The sequence below is a fragment of the Prunus mume genome, linkage group LG1, assembly GCF_029339155.1.
Source record: "Prunus mume cultivar Tortuosa linkage group LG1, ASM2933915v1, whole genome shotgun sequence".
Lineage (NCBI taxonomy): Eukaryota > Viridiplantae > Streptophyta > Magnoliopsida > Rosales > Rosaceae > Prunus > Prunus mume.
The window spans coordinates 16,222,119-16,242,490 of record NC_142698.1 but is presented as its reverse complement, the minus strand read 5'-3'; the positions used below and the strand labels follow the sequence as shown (position 1 = coordinate 16,242,490).

General features: G+C 35.1%; 5 protein-coding genes across 5 annotated transcripts; 3 read left to right on the top strand and 2 right to left on the bottom strand.

Annotated features, from left to right (window-relative positions):
• The first annotated feature begins 2,332 nt into the window (after positions 1 to 2,332).
• Positions 2,333 to 4,245, top strand: LOC103342893 (putative WRKY transcription factor 70). Its single transcript, XM_008246556.3, has 3 exons — positions 2,333 to 2,877; positions 3,483 to 3,587; positions 3,699 to 4,245. The coding sequence occupies exons 1-3, from the start codon at positions 2,465 to 2,467 to the stop codon at positions 4,186 to 4,188; spliced, it is 1,008 nt and encodes a 335-aa protein (XP_008244778.2). The 5' UTR covers positions 2,333 to 2,464; the 3' UTR covers positions 4,189 to 4,245.
• A 4,774-nt stretch (positions 4,246 to 9,019) lies between these two features.
• On the top strand, positions 9,020 to 11,136 carry LOC103343421 (putative WRKY transcription factor 70). The gene is made up of 3 exons (XM_008247079.3): positions 9,020 to 9,553; positions 10,198 to 10,302; positions 10,447 to 11,136. The coding sequence occupies exons 1-3, from the start codon at positions 9,147 to 9,149 to the stop codon at positions 10,946 to 10,948; spliced, it is 1,014 nt and encodes a 337-aa protein (XP_008245301.2). The 5' UTR covers positions 9,020 to 9,146; the 3' UTR covers positions 10,949 to 11,136.
• A 2,539-nt stretch (positions 11,137 to 13,675) lies between these two features.
• Positions 13,676 to 15,831, top strand: LOC103343430 (putative WRKY transcription factor 38). Its single transcript, XM_008247086.3, is given in 4 exon segments — positions 13,676 to 13,931; positions 13,933 to 14,195; positions 14,914 to 15,018; positions 15,297 to 15,831. Coding segments are annotated over 4 exon segments (1,005 nt in total). The 5' UTR covers positions 13,676 to 13,751; the 3' UTR covers positions 15,754 to 15,831.
• Positions 15,832 to 17,343: 1,512 nt separating this feature from the next.
• Positions 17,344 to 18,424, bottom strand: LOC103342899 (uncharacterized). Its single transcript, XM_008246564.2, has 2 exons — positions 18,137 to 18,424; positions 17,344 to 18,023 (listed from the first exon to the last, which is right to left on the bottom strand). Exons 1-2 carry the CDS (start codon positions 18,299 to 18,301, stop codon positions 17,511 to 17,513), a joined length of 678 nt encoding a protein of 225 aa, XP_008244786.2. The 5' UTR covers positions 18,302 to 18,424; the 3' UTR covers positions 17,344 to 17,510.
• Positions 18,425 to 19,007: 583 nt separating this feature from the next.
• Positions 19,008 to 19,915, bottom strand: LOC103343440 (uncharacterized). Its single transcript, XM_008247095.2, has 2 exons — positions 19,706 to 19,915; positions 19,008 to 19,607 (listed from the first exon to the last, which is right to left on the bottom strand). Exons 1-2 carry the CDS (start codon positions 19,868 to 19,870, stop codon positions 19,098 to 19,100), a joined length of 675 nt encoding a protein of 224 aa, XP_008245317.2. The 5' UTR covers positions 19,871 to 19,915; the 3' UTR covers positions 19,008 to 19,097.
• Between the last annotated feature and the right edge of the window lie 457 nt (positions 19,916 to 20,372).

Here is a 20,372-nt window from a genome sequence, read left to right as displayed (position 1 = left end):
CCACTTCACCCTGGAAAGTTAACTTTCTAGTTAACTTTTTCATACAACTTTCAGAAAGAAAAAGTCACATAAAGAGATTTGAATATTATGTTTCCAAAGTATTGAAAAACTTGTTTGTTGACAATTTGAACCATTGATGGGTAGATAGATCATCCTGCAATGTGAGGTCCACTTCAGTCAGTCACCAGCAAAACTCCACTCAAATATTGAGGTGTGTAAGCAAGAAAAACTAAAAGTCCTTTGTTGAGGTGTGTAAGCAAGAATTTTACAGTCATTAAAACCCATTTATATGGAAAACAAGCTGTTTAGGGACAACCAATTGTACCATCTTATTTTCAGTAGTGTTGACCTTCTGCTTATTTCTATATCGCTCTACAGCTCTTTTAAGATTGATTAATCTTTGATTAATATAATACTTAATGATTAACTCTGCTAACTAACTCATGTATGTGTTGATCACTCTTTCTTTATTATGGGGGGCAGAAGCGGCAAGAGCTTGAGTGTGAACTCTCCTTTAGTCTCCTATGTCTTCTTGCTAATGTCCAGTTGCTGACTCTGAAACCCATTTCAAGATTACGCCATGGTGGTGCTCCTCGCATTCCTCCAAGTCCAACTTCAATCAAATCTATTGATAATGTATTTTTATTACATGTACATAATCAACAACTAAGTATTAAACTAGTTTCTTTTAACTATAGTCTTCCTTTTCCTTTTCCTTTTCCTTTTCCTCCTACGTAGTATCGCAATAATGTAATTCAAAGTATTAATTCTTTAAATGTGGAAGAGAAAAAAAGAAATTTAAATGTCACGGCTCACAAATGTAATGCGTCCAACCCTGGTGATAATAGTTGTGGAATCCGCACAAGTTTTTGGATTGGATACCACTTTTACCAGGGACGGGCATACCATTTTCTTATGGAATAACTGGCAAAAGGAAAGGAAAGGAGAAGAAAAGGGATTGCAGAAGCATGTGGATCAATGGTGATGAGCAGAAGCATGTGGATCGACACTCACGTGATGATGGCATTGCCTTGATCTCAAACATTGTATAAAATCACATGCATGCAGTAGAGGCTAGGGCTCTAGCTTTTGTTTATTCTTCCATAAATAGTACCTATTAACTAGTTAATTATTGCACTTCACAAGATATACTCCTTTTTAATCTCGTTTAAGATCGATGCCATTGCCATTTCCCCTAAGACCAGGGCTGTTTAATACAATAAGGACTCGAGTTTGGTGCAGACCCGGTTTACGCTACTTTACTATTAGGAATATTTTCACGAGTTGAAGGAAAAGTTAACTAGGTTTTGGTTAACCAAGCAAGTTAACTACTAAACTAAATTTGATTATTTTGTACAATACGTACTAATTTATTCGTTGCCTTACTAATTACATCCATAATAAAATGGGAAGCACATGAAATTAATCAATGCAAGTAAAGCTTGTTTTCATTATTATTATTATTATTATTTTTATAGAAATCGAAATTCGATGTCATCAAATTTTAATATTCCAAGTAACCAATTCAATGCTTCATGGAAGAATATTATAACCCTACACATTAGGAGATTGTTTAATTTTTAATTTTTGTTCATACACTATTTGAGGAGAGATTAGTATTAATATTCAAAGTTGCATATAACAAATCATGTTCTGATAATAACAGGTCACATATGCACATGAAGATATTAGATGCGAAATGCTGATTGTACTATCTATGAGAGTAGCTGATTGTACTATGAGAGCAACACACAAGACATTTTCCTCCAATAGACGCTTATCCACACGTTGCAACATGAACAAGGACCTACCACCACTTATTGTCGTCTTATTCACAACCCAAAATGCCCCTCTATTTGCCCTTAATCAACTACCAAACCTACCTATAACCACAAAATTCTCTGAGGCTATATTCGTCATTTGACAATCATGTTTGTCTAATCCAATTTAGATGAGATGGTTTTATTTTAAAACAGGGATTAAGATAATATAGATGGCCCAACAACCAACTTGGAATTTTAAAATTATTGGTTTACTAAAATTAACAAAATAAAATATCTTTACATTTCCAGAGGGTCAGACAGGGCCAGGTAGGATCCGGTGGTGGATGACGACACTAAAGTGACTTCATGCGATGACGGCGAAACACATTTCGCTTTACAAAAAACCACGTGGAGGCTCATCCAGCCGTTGGTGGAAAGAAATACGTGAAACGCGCGGATTGTGTCTGGTAGTGTCTCTCTCGCATGGACCTTCACTTGTCTTTCCTTGGATTGGAATCCGAAGGAAGGACCTTCTTTTGATGGATATAAAAAGATATGTATCCCATTCATCACTTTGGAGCTAAAGCACACCACAGAACTCTCCTCATCACATAGCTAAACACACTTAGACACATTTAGACAGAGAGAGAGAGGGAGAGGGAGATTAATTAGGTCTTAATCAAAATTATTAAGGTCTAAGCATGGAGTTGTCTTGGCCGGAGAGTGTGCTATCAAATAGGGAAAGGGTGATGGAGGAGTTGATCCAAGGGCGTGAGCTTGCAAGTCAACTTTGTAAGGTTCTTGATGATCACAAGTCAACACTTGTTAGTGGTTGTGGTGGTGGTGGTGGAGGAGATGTTGGGTCGGCAGAGGGTCTTGTTAATAAGATTTTGGGGTCATTTACAAATACCCTTTTGATCTTAAATGGGAAGGAGGCTGACGGGGAGATTGTTTCTGGTGATCAGATTCAAGGGAATAGTAGTGGTGTTGGGTCTGCAGATTCATCATCTTGGGATGCCAATCATGCTATTATTAAGTCTGAAGATTTTCATGAGGAGATCAGTTGTAAGAGTGCTTCAACCTTCAAGGATCGTAGGGGTTCTTACAAGAGAAGGTAACTTAATTATTGTTTACTACACTTCAAGTGATTTCTTTTAATTTTTTTTTGGCTCAGGATTCTTAATTGCTCTATGAGGGTCTATCCCACATATGAGCTCCCATGAGAAATTACACTAAAGAATTTTGTTTAATAACAAATGTTAATTTAATCACAACAACTGTTAGATTCACATAAATTCATAAATTTTTTCTGAAATAATTATTTACATGCATGCTAATCACAATAGTTAATTTACTTACAACAATTGTTGAATTATGTTAATATTAATCTAAGAGCTGTCGTGAATAATTTACTCACGACAGCTGTTAGACTCGATATACGCATAAAGTTTCTATTAAGACAAAATAAGGGAGAAGTAAGGACCATGCCACTTGCTTTTGATAGGTTCATATTCATTCTATTCTATGCCAAAAACTAACAAAATTAGGATATACTTTAGTATTTCCCTCTATTGAGTGACTTAAATACCCCTTAATCCTATCTTAATTACCACCATATAGCATTATCAGTAATAAACAAACCAATCATTTCATCCACATGAGAATTTTTCCAAATGAATGAAGTTCTAAACAAAAGAGTCACTTGTTAATCATTTGCAGGAAAACTTCACACTCTTGGACTAGAGACACTCCGGCTTTGACTGACGACGGTCATGCATGGAGGAAGTACGGACAAAAAGTAATCCATAATGCCAAGCACCCAAGGTACACCTTACTTGGGAAATCAAATATAAATTCGAAATATTCGACACAAATTAAAGTGACAATAATTTTTTCAAGAGATGAAGTTGACCAAGATCATGTTAAATGATGCAGGAACTACTTTAGGTGCACCCACAAAATCGATCAATCGTGCCAAGCAACCAAACACGTGCAACAAATTCTAGATGATCCACCAGTTTTTCGGACCACATATTATGGCAACCACACTTGCAGAGACTACTTGAAAGCTTCTGAGTTGATCTTGGATTGCACAAGCCCTAGAGAGTCTTCAAGTTTCATCAGATTTGGCGACATTAAGCAAGACCACCCCTTTTTCTCATCTTTCACATCAGTGAAGAAAGAGGTCGTCATCAAGGAAGAGAAACCACAACCAAGTGATGATATGATGGCAAACCACCACCACAACCATTCATCATCCGGTGATTATAATGTGTCACCTCATCCGACGGCGTTCAAGTCGTCTTGTCCCCTGAGCGGGCTTTCGTCAACCATTGATCCGTATGATCATGAGGGCGACGTGATGTCTGGTTTAATTGTGGGGCCTTATTACTTTGATGATGAAGTTTTGCAATATGAATTTTGAATTTTAATGTACGTATTTACTTTGAGGTGGAAGAGAAAAGCCCAAGTTAATGAGGAATCTCAAGCAATTTGTTGGATACTTTTAGGTAGGGGTGGCATTTTAGGCCGAAAAATCAAAAACCGCAAAATCAATCGACAATTTACCGCATGATGGAACCGCAATCGCGGAAAATGAACCGCATTTGCGGTATGAAGAACCGAACCGCATTTGCGGTTGCAGTGATTTGATTTTCAAAACTTGCTTAACGCAAATCGCGACTATATTTAAAAAATATATATATAATTGCATTTTGCAGATAACATTGATGCTCAAACAACACAACAAGGTCCTTCAAATCCACTCACCACCACCAACACTTGAGTTTGTAACATTGGTGCATTGCATTTTCCTTTTAGTTTGTAACTTTAATTAACTTTGAATTAGATTTTTTGTTTGGGATTAATTCATTTTGCATTGCATTTTCCTTTTGGCTTATAACTTTAAAGGATTTGGAATTGGAATGCTTGAGAAATTGAGGTTGTGAATGCTTGAGAAGTTTAACTTTAATTGGAATGTTTTGAATTATAACTTTAATTTTCTTTAGGTTGTGAATGCTTGAGAAGTTGAGGAGGTTGTGAATTTATATATGCTTGAGAAGTTGAGGTTGTGAATTTATTTATTTAGGTTATGAATTTATATTTTTGGGTTAAAGCATATTTGAAATCAAAAGGCTTCAAAAGAAGCATCAAAATTAGGCCTAAAATATGGAAGATTGGATTTTTATGACACAAAAAGAACTTGCGGTTTTAAACCGCTAATTCACGGTAACCGATCGCTTTTTGCGATTTCAAAATCACCATACCGCAAATAGTCGATCGGTTTGTTTGGGCAAAAATTCACGGTTACCGAACCGTAACCACCCTTACTTTAGGTATTGGGTATTGGCAATATAGCGTTTGTTATGATGTGTATAATATAGGGGTTGTGTAGAAATCAAGTCTTTGCCAATTCTGGTAAAAGAAAAACACATGTTCATCCTTCGTATCATTTAGTTTTTTTCTACTCTAAATATGACATGCCTTCTTACAACTACAAATTGACCCGAAAGTCAAATTGAGCCAACAGCTACAAAAATCTTAAGATCGAACCATTTATACTTTTATCAAGCGAATTTTTTGTCCATCAACCCTACACCTATACTTTGCACAAATTTATTACGTACATTTTAGAAACCAACGGTAAGATGATAATAAGTTACATTTTTTTCTTTTTCTATTATCAACTGTCATTCATTCAAATATGATCTTTGCCAAGTTGGTTACAACGAATGTGCTCCACGCTCTACAACCGAGTTCAAATTCCTGAAGATAGACTGAGACTCTCAATCCGATAATCTATAGTTAGGATTGACTTAACAAATCAAATATGCATTAGAGTTGCTCTATAAGCCAATAATAATTTGATTCAATAACTAAATATAAGATTTGATTTGATTTTTAGATGTTTCATATAAATATTATATATGTGTGTGAGAGTAATTTGAGTCCTATACATGCATCGAGAATACACTTGAACTATTTATTTGTAATGAAATATCAAAATTTAAAACAAAAAAGAGATAACGTCATTAACGTTAGTAACGAGATTTTGATTCTCTTCTTCTAGGTCTTAAAATGAATCCGATAATAATCTAGCATATGAATCTAATGTTGATGGGGTATGGACTGTCCAATCCGATAATTCAACTTATAAATGAATTTGGATTTGAAATAAAGGCTTCTCAAATTCAAATACGTCCGTTTATAGACCTACTTAACTTTCTCCCTTTCTATGGTAACTTTCATTAGACCAAACACAAGATCTACTGTAACTTTCACTGCACACAAATCTATCATAACGTCTATCCTAAAATTTGAAGTTCAATCTCAAATATGTTTAGGGTGTTTCTCGGAAGGAATAACCTATATCCTCACTCCTATAGACCTAACGACCAAAGCCAAAAGGTGAGTTTATTTTTAAATTCCTCTCATGACTAAAGTTTGCAGACACGGCATTTGGGTTATCTCGTGCATTGACCAACTTTTGGCATTATATCAACATCTTCTAATACCATAAGATCAAGCAGCCTAAAACTAATCGTCCCTTCTCGTTGACATGATTAAACTATGAGAGCTACTCTCCTGTAACTTCTATGACTTTTGGTACATCCCCCTCTTCTAATCACCAGAATCTTCCAGTGTGAACGTTCATGCTAATTAAGGTGACCAAAACTTTCAACAACAAACGTGGCTCACATTCTACTTTGCAAGTTGGTCCAATTTTCTAGTCCGTACGTGACAGAATCACAGCTGTCTTTTTTTGCTTCAGGTTAAGGTTAACGATACTTAATATCTCACAATTGTGCATTATTAATCATTGTAACGCATCATGACAATGTAATAAGACAATCAAATGATTAATCTAAAGAATTAAGTTCGGAATCTATAAGATATGAGAAATTCTAAAAACCCTAGAAGACAAAAGAAAACAAAAGGAAATTAACAAAAGTTTCTATGAAAAAAATTTGCAAAATATTAAAAGGCTCGTTTGGGCTGCTAAACGATCTCGAACGTCCGAAAAAGCACATACATCATGACAAAGGTAATTGGAGTCCAGCCCAAACTTGCAACTTGCTGATTTTACTTTTGCACACGCGAACTTCCAACTCCTCTTCTATCGCCTCAGCCATAAATATTCTACATAATTTGGAATTAATCTTATTGCAAAGCTAAATTCAAGGAAATTTTGACCTTCATTGCAGTGTGCATTCTTCTTAATTTTTTATTTTACTTTTTCATACTTGCATAACGGAAGCCAAATGATTTTTTTTTTAATAATTAAAAAAAGTCCACAAATACAGACACAACTCAATGTCATATATTTGTATAAAAGATTTTGGTTGAATCGATTAGTCACCTATATCAGTGGGTGTGTAAAGCAAGAAAACAACTTTGTTTGACGATTAAGGTGTGTAAGCAAGAAAACTAGTTCCTCTTGCAGTCCCTAAATCAAGCGATTATATGGGAAACAAGACAATTAATTTTACAATCTTATTTCAGTTGACCTTCTTCTTTATCGCTCTACAGCTCCTTTTAGATTAATCTCTTTGATTAATTAATGTATATATATAGTTAATAATCAACTCTCTTAACTAACACACGCGTTGACTCCTTCTTCATGGGGAGCAAAGCAAGGCGGTAAGACCTCGACTGTGAACTTTCCTCTAAGCTAATTGCTAATTGCTGAGTTGCTGACTCTAAAACGCTTTCCTCCAACTCCAATCAAATCTGATCGATGATAATGTTTATTTATTATTATTACGTAGATATGTACACAACAATTAGGCAATAAACTAGATTCATTAGGTTCCCTTTTCTTTTCACGTTGCATTTCAATAATTTCATTTGAATTCTTTATATTTAAGAGGAAAAAAAAAAACTTTGGTGACATATATACTTGCTCTTCGTATAATAACCGATGTGATGGAATCCACACATGTTGATGATTTTTTTTTTCTTTCTCATTTTGGTTCAACAATACAAGAAATTTTTTGGAGTGAATTTGGAAAATTCAAAATCTTTTCTAACAAAGTGGAGACTTATGTGACTTGACCAAATGATTTATAGACCAACGAGCGAAGTTTTTCAGGCTGAATAAATTGGCAAAAAAAAAATGAAGAAGAAAAATTGGGATCACGTTGCTTTGCTTTGCCCTTTCAAACGAAAAGTTGAACTATAGAAGTGAATCAATCTGGATCGGAAGTACATATGATTCCATTTTGCCTTGATCTCATAAATTGTCTAAAATTAACCACATGCATGCAGTAGAGGATAGAGCTAACTATTCGTCTTTTTGTGCGTATCCTTTCTGTAAACAGAATCTATTAAGTACTTCACAAGAGTTATATCCTTATTAATCTCGCTTAAGATCGATGTGTTAGCCCTAAGACCAGGGTTGTATAATACAATAAGCACTCGAGGTTGGTGCAGATCGGGGTTTGGCGAATTTTCTATTAGGAATTTCGCAATATTCATGAAAAATGAAATGTTAATGTGTAGATGGAGGGATTTGAAAGAAAGGGCTTGGATTTGACAACAATGCTAAATTTGCTGCAAAAACAGGAATTACATCAGATTGAAGGAATAAACCTAAACGCTATTGAATGCGTTTGAAATAATTAGATGTAGTACATTTGAAATGACTATATGAATTTAAATATTAGTATACATGAATTGTGGAGACAATTGTTTTATTCCTTTCTTTGGGATGCTTATCCACAAGTTGGAACTCTAATGATGGGTTTTGGACACCGTACATATAAAACGAAGATGCAACTACCAACTTCTTGTCCTCTCATTAACAAGCCAAAAATGACTGTGACTTTTACCTTTTATCACATCTCAGACTCAGCCTCCACCACCAAGCTCAAAAACTTAAACTTCACAAGGATGTAATAGTAATTTAGGCAATCAGCTTTGTCTGATCAAATAGGGATGAAGATAATACTATCTTAATACAGATGGCCTAACAACTTGCCATTTTATTGGTTATTCAAATTAGAAAAAAATAACATTAAATTTTCAGAGGGCCAGGTAGGAAGGAGTGGATGACGACATCGGAATGACCAGAAGTGATGACGTCGCGCGACAGCAACGTTAATATAAGAGCGCGTGTAGAAGCATCGCGCCACATGTTGTATGAAGTGGAGGCTCATCTAGCCGTTGGTGGGAACAGGGTCCTGAATCTCGGGGGTAGGGTTCTTTTTTCTCTTTGGATGGACCTTCATTCCTTCTTCCTTGCATTGCAATTTGAGAGGAGCAGCTCTTTTTGACGCCTATATAAAGCCTACAGCCCACCACAAAAACTCTCCTCCTCACATATAGCTAAAACACATTATTAAGGATTAATTAGTTGTTAATCAAAATTATTAAGGTCTAATCATGGAGTGGTCTTGGCCGGAGAGTGTGTTATCAAATGGGGAAAGGGTGAAGGAAGAGTTGATGCAAGGGCGTGAGCTTGCAGGTCAACTTTGTAGGGTTTTTGATGATCACAAGTCAACACTTGTTAGTGGTTTTGGTGGTGGTGGTGGTGGTTCGGCTGAGGATCTTGTTGATAAGATTTTGGGATCATTTGCAAATACCCTTTTGATCTTAAATGGAAAAGAGTCTGACGGGGAGATTGTTTCTGGTGATCAGATTCAAGGGGTCAGTAGTGGTGGTGGCTCTGCAGATTCATCATCTTGGGATGCTAATCATACGGCGGCTGTTATTAAGTCTGAAGATTTTTATGAGGAGAGTTGTAAGACTACTTCAACCTTCAAGGATCGTAGAGGTTCCTACAAGAGAAGGTAAATTAATTCATTGACTATTAATACATCCATTTAAAGAGTGATCATCATCAACTCGTTTAGTTAATTGGGGGGATTGATGGTTTAATCTTAAAATTTCATATGCTGTATGTGGGATCTGACTACTGGTAGGAGTTCATGTGAAATATATTACTAAAAAGTTTTGCTCATAACAATTATCCACACACACGTAAATAAAATATAGTAATTTTATTGTGATAAAATAAGACAGTTGTTAATCTAGTCTTCAATAAAAAAAAATAAAAAAAAATGGTCACACCAATTGTTAGTTTCACATAAATTCATAAAATTTATATCGCGACAATATAATTCACATGCGTGCTAGATAATAAGTGTTAATTTACTCACAACAGCTGTTAGATTCGTATAGATGCATAAAATTTCTATTGAGATAAAATAAGGTAAGAGTTAGCTAGGACCACCCTAGTTGCTTTGATAGGTTCATTCCATGCGATATACTAATAAAATTAGGATATGCTTTACTCTTTCCCTCTAATGAGTGACTTAAATGTCCCTTACTTCCATCTTAATTATCACCATAGCATTATCAATAATCCATTCATTTCATTTTACTAATTTAATTGAGTTCTAAACAAAAGAATTACTTTGTCAATTGCTTGCAGAAAGACTTCACACTGTTGGACTAGAGACACTCCTGCTTTGGCTGACGACGGTCATGGATGGAGAAAATACGGACAAAAACGCATCCTTAATTCCAAGCACTCAAGGTAACATGCATACGATTTGGTCTACTTATAGCTCTCATAATTCCATATGGAAATATATAAATTCGAGTCTTCATTGGACTCAAATTAATAAAGTAATAACTTTTGAATAATTGATGTTGACCATGGTCATGTTATACGATGCAGGAATTACTATAGGTGCACTCACAAGTTCGAACAATCTTGCAAAGCAACCAAATACGTGCAACAAATTCAAGATCATCCACCAATGTTTCGGACCACATATCATGGCAACCACACATGCAGAGACTACCTAAAAGCTTCTGAGTTGCTCTTGGATTGTACGAGTCCTAGAGAGTCTTCAAATTTCATCAGATTTGGCGACACCAAACAAGATCACCCCTTTTTCTCATTCTTCACATCAGTTAGAAAAGAAGAATTGGTCTTCAAGGAAGAATCGATCATTAAGGAAGAGATACCACCAACAAGTGATGATCGTGTGATGACAAGCCACGACAACTATTCATGGTTGTGTGATTATTTTGTGTCACCCGATCTGACGACGTTCGAGTCCTCTGGGCCCCCGAGTGGGTTCTCATCAACCCTCGATGAGTTTGATCATGAGGATGTGATTTCTAGGTTAATGATGGGGTCTTTTGACTTGGATGAAGTTTTGCAATATATTTGAACTTTGATGCTGAGGTGTTTGCAATATATTTGTTCCTTGGAATAAGTTTGATGTAGGAATAATCGCTTGTTCAACTTCTGTTTGTAAACATTTATTCATCCAAAAATAGGAAGCAACCTTTTTGCTTTATTTTTTGCCAATTATGTAAGCTTGCACTTGAAGTATATCCATGATGTTTCTTGATCAAATATCTCTCTAAAATATAACTTACTTAAATCCCTTTTAATTAAGTTATATTTAAAGTGTAATCCAATTAAATTTCAATTTCATTTACTTATTTTAGTTATTCCAATCAAGTTCTTCAATTTTAATAATTGAATTATTGTGATACATATATATATATATATATATATCATTTGACCACTCAATTGAGTTATTGTAATTTTAATACTTTCTTGAAGCACCGTATTAATTAATTTGTAGGACACAATTGGATGTCAAAACGGTTTCCGATTTTTCTAATTTTTTGTAAGATTGATCTATGAATGTAGAATTAAAAAATAAATAGTTTAGATCGTTGAAAAAAATAAATTGTAAGGGACCCTAAAGGGTGTCTCTCAAATAAAATTATTTGAAGAATCCCTTAATAAAAGGGGACTATATATATACAATAAGTTGCAATTTTTTATTTATTACAAAAGTGTAATGATTTGAAATGCAATATGATTTAACAAATCACTAAAGCACCTGCTTCTGATTAGGTTTAATCAAAAGCGAGTAGAGTCTTATTCCTTATTAAGTTATGGCAAATAAACATATATGTTTAATCCATCGAAAATAAATCAAAATGTCTCATATGAGTTAAAAATATGTCAAAATCAAAATATGTAATTAAATAATATCGTAGCCAACCCATGATTGTGGTGATTAAAGCTAATAGATTTTATATTGTTGTAAGTCAAAAAAGACAGATAGTACACGGAAAAGATTTGCTTTAACAGTCTGTACACGAAGTGTGGTTTAATTTGCCTTGGACATCAAATCCTCCCTCAACCCACTAGGTTTAGGAATGTGTCTTCGCTATGAGACACAGGACAAAACGATGTTAAGTTAGGGAAAATATTATATTTTATACACCATAGGTGTGTGTATATATAGTTTTGGGGGTTTCATAATGAAAGAGCAAATTACAACAGTAAAAGTATTTGAACTATACATGATACATTTTACTTGAGCAACAACGTACGCCTTTTAAGAAACTAGGGCCCCCTATACTCGCAGAAACAAAATCAAGGATCTATATAGATATTTGTCATGAAATCTTAATACTATGATATCAATATGACAATATAATATTATCCTCGAAACGATATCAATAATCTCTTTTGATCGTATATAACCCTTTTTATTTTATGACTTGATACTATATAGATGGTATATATATGTAATCCTATATCCTCTTTTCTTTTTTTTTCTTTTTTTGTTGTTGTTGTTGCTGAGTTATTGTCAAACAAAAGAAGAGATTGAAGATCTTCAGCAAATCGGAAGTTACCATCAACCAGCAAATCGAATCTAATGCTTGGAGAGTTCCACTATGAGTGTGATTCGTGAATGTACGAACAGTCAACACTGAACAAGACCAGATATTCACATTAATATATCCTAAATTCCTAATTGGCTGGTCAATCCTCGTGCCACTGAAAGTAGACCACAGTGGACCCCTTTCTTTATCTCTTTATCTCCATACAAAGGTTATAGCTTTTCCAAGTCTTGGATTAGAAATTTTGATTAGGCATGTGTGAAAGTGACGGGAATGGCTTTGGTTCATTTGATTTGGTCCGGCCGGATGAGTCAAGTTTGCTCAACAAGTTAAGTTTACTTTTTCTTTTTTATAATCTTCGCTAGAAACCTAAACATATAATTAAAAGAGAGATATTCTTTAGGTCTCCAAATGATTTGTATCATAATAAAACTTTGTTGGCTTATCCTTATAACCTACACTTCCAATAAGATGTGAACTAATAATTGTTCTAATTCTATAACACAACTCAAATCTACTACAAATCAAAGAGATATCATTGTGGATTATATGTAATTAGATCTGAATTCAATGACACAACAAAACCAAGAGGTAGAGTTTAGGTTACTTTTTTTTTATTATAGTCAAATATAAACTTCATTAAAGGCAGAGGCAAAGTCGAAAAGGCTATGATGAAGGGGTATGGCGGTGAGGGGTGTCCAATCCAACCATTAAACTTCAACATGGTTGGATTGGATTGAACCCCTCACCTATACCTCCTCATTGTAACAGCTTCCGTCTAAAGTTGTTGACAAATTCCAAACCCTAAAAAAGACCGATTTCTTCATTTTAATTTCTCAGTGGGGGAAAGTGTTGAAACTTTGAAAACTTTGCATGTTAAACGAGTTAAATTTCAAGCATAGAAATAGAAAGGAGAAAATAAGATAAAATATGACTTTAAATTTTGGATATCTTATTGGATGTCCCATTGGCACAACAACTTGAGATTTTAAAAAAAAAAATTGTTGGTTTCCCAAAATTAGCAAAATAAATAAATATACAAATAAAATGTCCAGAAGGTCAGTACACCAGACAGCAACGAGTCGATGACGATACAACAGTGACCTCAGGGATGACATGAGACGATATGTCGTATGACGTGGACGGCCATCCGTCCGTTCATCCAAGGAGAGACATCAATTGCGCTGATTGTGTCTTTTTGACACATATAAATTGGTCTCCCGATCCATCACCAAAATTTATCATAAATTTGTGATATCGACCAAAACTTAAACATAGAAATAAATAAACAAAAACAAAAACAAAACTTGGAGTGGTCTTTGGATGGAGGGAGTGTCGTCAAATCGGCAAAGTGAGATGGAGGAGCTGATCCAAGGTCGTGAAGTTGCCAGTGGTCAACTTAGTAGGGTAATTAATCTTCATAATAATAGGTCAGTTACTGCTAATGGTGATCATAATCATGATTTGGGATCGGGCGATGATGAAGGTTTTGTTAATAAGATGGTTGGGGTCATTTTCGAATACCCTTTTCATCGCAAATGGGAAGGAGATGAAGGAGTTTCATCATCATGATGATCAGGAGCTGATTTCTGATCAGATTATTCAAGTGAATACTGGTGGTGGTGGTGGTGGTGGTGGTGCAGGTGCATCATCTTGGGATGTTGATCATCTACTTGATCATGTTATTAAGTGCGAAGCTTCTCATGAGGAGAGTTGTAAGAGTGCTTCGACCTTCTCCACGGATCGCAGAGGCTCTTACAAGAAAAGGTATATAATCAATTAATTACATTCACTATACTATTGATATATATATATATATATAACTATTTCATTACTATAATTTACATAGATTCATCAACTCACGGTAATTATATGAGCAAAATGGATCTCACTGCAAGATTAACTGTTTGTTTTTGTTTCTAATAGAGGTAATTTCTTTCGTGCATGATTGATTGATTGTTCAATGTCAAAAGTATTCAATATAAACGTCTTAATGAGGTACATGATCGAGTTAATTGATGTGAAACGATCTTTATTCTTCGGGAGTGCTTGAATCGTGAGAGTAAATTAGGTCGGGAAAAAGGAGAATGAGATTGGGTCTAGCAAGTGAACTATCTTTGTTGAAGAACTTTTGTTTTTTTTACAAGTCATCCACACACTCATTAGGTCTTTGTTAGGACCTTTCTCCTAACAATTTAACAAAATAAGGGATGGAGGCCTGCCAATTTGATTTGATAAGCTCATGCATGCATGTCATGCCATATACTAAGAAAAACATATACTTTTCGTTCCTTTCAAAACCAAGATACTCTTAAAGTGTAGCTGTTCTTTGGGGTCTTCCCCCAATTTCATTCTTTTCCTTTTTCCTTCTATCATTTTTCAATTTTATTACTTCATTTCATCAATTTGGCGTAAATTAATGATCAATGAATTTGTAATCAATCCAGTTCTAAACCAAGAGTTGGAAGTTGTTAATGACTTGCAGGAAGACTTGTCACTCTTGGATTAAAGACTCTCCTGCTTTGACAGAAGATGGTCATGCATGGAGGAAGTACGGACAAAAACTCATCCTTAATGCCAAGCACCCAAGGTACGTGCACATACATACAATTTCTCTACAACTTATAGGTGTTGACGAGAATATTTTTGTTTATTTTATGTAAATTACTTACGCTTTGTACGTATAGTTTTATTGTAATTAGAATTTCTTTTCTATTGTAACTCTTTTAGGGTTTACCACTTCGTACATCTTCAAAAATATCTCCATGTTGTACGTATCCGAAAATTATCATATACTTTGTTTACTTATATTGCAACCTTGGTTAATATCTCAATTAATTGGATATGTTGTGAGCATGTGCAATGCAGGAACTACTTTAGGTGCACCCACAAATTCGATCAAGCATGCCAAGCAACCAAGCACGTACAACAAGTTGAAGATGATCCACCATTGTTTCGTACCACATATTATGGCAACCACACATGCAGAGTCTACTTGAAAGCTTCTGAGCTGATCTTGGATTGTACAAGCCCTAGAGAGTCTTCAAAGTTCATCAGATTTGACGACACCAACCCCTCAAGCAAACAAGAGCACCCCTTTTTCTCGTCGTTTAAATCGCTAAAAGGAGAAGAATGTTTCAAGGAAGAGACGATGCCAAGTGATTATATGACAACCCAGCACCACAACCAATTAGCATTGAGTGATTATCTTGTATCACCTCCTGATCTTCCGGCATTCACGTCCCCTGGGCTCATGAGCGGGTTTGCATCAGCCAATTATGATGACTTTGCATTTGATGAGTTTCTGCAGTATGAGTTGAGGTAGATGATCAGTACGTACGTACTTGCAAAAGTTTGATGGAGGAAAAAGTCGTGTGTTCTGATTTTTGAAGAGAATGATCTATAGCTGCTTTATTAGTGTAGAAAAATCATGTAAACACTTTTTATTCATCCAAAAATAGGAAGCAAACTTTGTGTGTCTTTTTTTTGTTTTGTTTTAATTACATTCTTACATGATATTTCTTAATCAAAATCAATTTTCTCATACATGTATATGTATATACTTATGTAGATCTCTAGAAATAAGCTACCTAATTCGAAGTAGTTGACATGAAAGTATAGGACTGTAACTATATAGCTAGGTTTTAAAAATTTATAAAAAAAAATTTGAGGGACAAATAAACAAAATATATAACAAATCAACAAATGTTTTTCAGTCATAATTAAGAAGTTTGTATTGTATCGCCATATCCGTATGTACTATATATTTTAAGTCTTATATGTAGTATTACTTATGACAGGGAAACCTTTGGACCCTGAAGAAAGACCAGATATATTCACATATCCTTAACTAAATCTCTGCAAAAGTTTGATGTAGAAAAAATCGTGTGTTGTGATTTTTGAAGTGTATGTATATATTTGATCAAGAAAGCCCACCCTCAAATAAATAAGCACCAATATTCATATTTAGGATTGGAAAGTTCCTACGATGGTGACCCCTTTTCTTCGAGTCCAAGTTAATGTTCCATAGTCGATATAAGTTAATTAAAGGTGATGGCTTTTCTAAATTTTTTGTCATTAATGAGAAAGTGATTGGAAACTTGGTTTGATTTGAATCATTTTAGTCTGCTAGAACAAAAGGAGACCAAAAAAATATATTTAGGTCTCCAAATAAATGTATCATAATAAACTTTTTTTTTTGGCTTATCCTATGTTTAAAACTACTAGGATAAGGGGCGGCTTGTGAATTTCCCCTCGTGAGGACAAAATTTTATATTATATATCAAACTTAATTCACAAAAGAAAATTTTACAAGTCATGATTATCTAGAACGTACGGAATTTTTTTTTGTTTTATTTTTGTTTTGTGAAGATCTAGAATGGGAATATTTTGTTTGAACATTAATTTATCAGTTTCCTTTGTAGGGGATGATCCACAAATTTTACTAGTCCTAACTAGTTTATTTTATATTATAACATATGGTGTACAAATTATATGACAGATGCATCATGCATCGTAGGAATATATTGGCAGCTGAAAGTATGACACTAATCGAATATATTTCATTACAAAAGACTTGTCCTAGTGGCTGTTGAATGCAAATGGTAGTGCATAAGACAGAGTTCAATAACAACAAGCGGCCCAAGGCCCAAATAATGAAGTTTCAGTTGGGCTAAGGAATTGGTCTACTAAAAAATGGACCGTTGATTGTTATATATATATATATATAAAAATAAAAATAAAAAGGGCCCATTGATGTCATTCTCCTTCTCTTTTTATTTTTTATTTTTTTCTTGTTGATAAGATGATGTCATTCTTCTTTGATTTCTCAATGCATGGATAAAGGCTATAAAGCAAAGTGTTCAAGGCCTACACTCAATTATAAGGTCCTACTTCCATGGATGCAATCATGCAATGAATCAGAAGATAGTAATTTTATTATTATGGCGTATTCGCATTTACTATTAACGCAGAAAAGATACAAACTGAGCACCAGGAAACACCAGAGTCCCAAATATTTGCAACATAACATAAAAATCAAAATCACTACAAAAACGTATGTGTAGATATTCTCTTCAGGCTTCAACTGAGACTTTGCTTGTTGCCTTTTGACAACTTCCCAACAAAATCAAGCCCATAAAGCCCCCAGACCAGAGCAAGAGATGACAACCAAACTGGGACAGGACCAAGCATCCACAGCAGCATGAGAAAAGTGATGCAGAGCATTCTGCTGCTCACAAAAGCCAGAATGAAGCCTTTCTCAAATATGGTTCTTATGTGTGCAGAAGATGTGAACTCATGATCACCAGATGCATTTATCAAGAAATTGGCATCAATCAAAAACCCAATTGCCATGGAGCTGCACAAGAAGCTCACTGCCAAGGACAATGCTGCTGAGCCATATTTCAGAGAAAAAATCATTGTAGATTGTGACCCAAAAAATGCATGGCTGAAGAGGTGGGTTGCACTATAGCTGTTGTTTATGAAAGCTGCCAATGAGACTTCAATGAGAATTGCTATGGAGGCTGTGAGTGTTGAGCCCATCAGAGTGTTTCTCAAGCTTTGGACTGCCAGCATGCCTTTCTTGTCATCTCCCTGCATAGCCAACATCATCATATAAATTAGCAAGAATAAGTAATCTAAGATACAATTAATACAATAATGGTCTTTAGAGGGTTGATTAGATGGATATGGTTGGGCTTAATTACCCCATTTAGCTCTAGAAACCATGCTCTCCTTTTCAGCATGTTGACTCCAATTGTGGTGTGAGAGGGTTTGTTCTTGAAGTTGTGCCAGAGATAGGCATGGTAGCCTACTGTGAGAAAGAAGCTCAAGGGGACCAAAATGGTGTCTAGATAAACAACCACTCCCATCTCAAGTTCTTTGAAGATTTAATTCCTAGAGAATCAGAGATGGATTTGTGGCCAAAGCAATCCTATATATTGTGACTGATGAGAGAGCCCAAATGAGTCTAGGAGGAGCAAACGGTAGTGGAATTTTCGTCACAAGCAAATGCCTTTAGTGAATGTGTCGTAATTGGCAGACAGAGTTGTGGAATGTGTATAATGGACATTAAAGTTTTGATGTGGGGTTGGAGGAATATGCAAAAGACTAAGCATTGGTTCTAGTGGCTAGTCCACAAATGTTTTAAATGGATTAATTTTGTCCTCGAAATTGTATAAGGGAAAGCAACGATTGCGTTATAAAGTTTGATTCGATTTTTAACTCGTAATGTTTTTTCAGCCACATGAAGGCCATGGTTGTGTAACTTGTGTTGTGTGCCTACTTCTAATTGGGTGCTTTTGTATGGCTACTTCAAAAGAATTGCTTTAGTTAGAACCTAACAAAAGCAATTGCGCACAAAAATTACTGCACAAGGATTCTGGACCACCTATTTACTGTGACTTTTCTTACGGGTATCGGTTAAGAGGATAGTATGTATTTAGTTGTATAATCACGTGATAAGAGAGATAAGAATATTAATTATATACAACTAGCGACGATTATATATAATCACGTGATGAGTAAGAGAGATATGAACATAATTATATAAAACTAGTGACGGTGATATATAATCATGTGATGAGTCAACTGGTGACAAGTCAACTTAAACTTCGACTATAATTGTAAAAATATACATGCATCTGCATTGCTTTCTTAACTTGTTCCTCAACTGAGACTTTGCCTATTGCTTTTGTTGAATTTCCCAACAAAATCAAGCTCAGAGAGCCACCAAACCAAGGCCAGGGACGACAATGCCACAGGCACTGGACCAAACAACCACAACATAAGGGGAAATGAGATACAGAGCAACCTGTGGCCTATGAGAGCCAACATGTATCCTCTTTCAAATAGTGTTTGTGTAATTCCAGAAGATGAGAACTCAGCAGAAGCATTGATGAGAAAAATGGTATCAATGAAGAACACGGTGGCCATAGAGCTGCATAATGAACTAAACAGCAAGATAACTGAGGCAAAGCCATACTTGAGAGCAAACATTCTTCCAGACTGTGAACCGAAAAGGGGGCTTTTGATTAAGAGGTGTCTTGCATTGTAGGCATTGTTGGTCAGAGCAGCCAAGGCCAAGCTAAAGGCAATTGCTATTGAAGCTGTGAATATTGCCACCATTTGAGTGTTTCTCAAGCTCTGGACTGCCAGCATAGCCTTCAAACCATCACCCTGCAAATCATTTAATTTAATTAAGACTAGAAACCTCAAATTGAGGCTTTTTATTCCAAGTGGGATTTCGAAAATCATGAAGAGGGTTTTGGACTTACCTCCTTAATTTCAAGAAACCATATTCTTCTTCTGATTGAGTCAATTCCAATGGTTGTATGAGATGGCTTGGTCTTGAAGGTATGCCATAAATATGCATGGTAACTTATTAGAAGGAAGAGGCTCAAGGTGACCAATATGGTGTCTAAATAAACAAGCACTTCCATATTCTCTTCAGCAGATTAGAGGCATGTATGTGAAGTGGAAGACGGTATGAATAATGCTTTGAAGGTGGCAAAATCTATTTGTGAAAGATGGTTCAGAACAGCTGGTATTATGTATGATGGACATTGTAAATTTTTGTGGCTGGGGTTTGAGTAATCCACAAAACGCCTAATAATTTATGTGGGCATGCTTTGTAAGTTCACCTAATTAAACTCTACTGATTTGCCAAGCTAAAGTAGATGGCTAGATGTCCACTATAGATATAGTTTAAGAAGTTAAGTAGGTCAAGACCAAAAACAAATGCTCTAAATGAGTAGGAAATGATTTTCAAAATTGAAATGCTGTGGAACAGAAAAAGTTATTCATATTCCGATTTTTAATTATATTTTTCTCATTTGATTCAAATGATTTGAATGTGTCGTCTTAAAACTATTAAGTCTGAACTTGTGATTGTGCCGGCTATGTTGAGGGACTACGTTGAGAGGTTCAACCAACCTTACAATA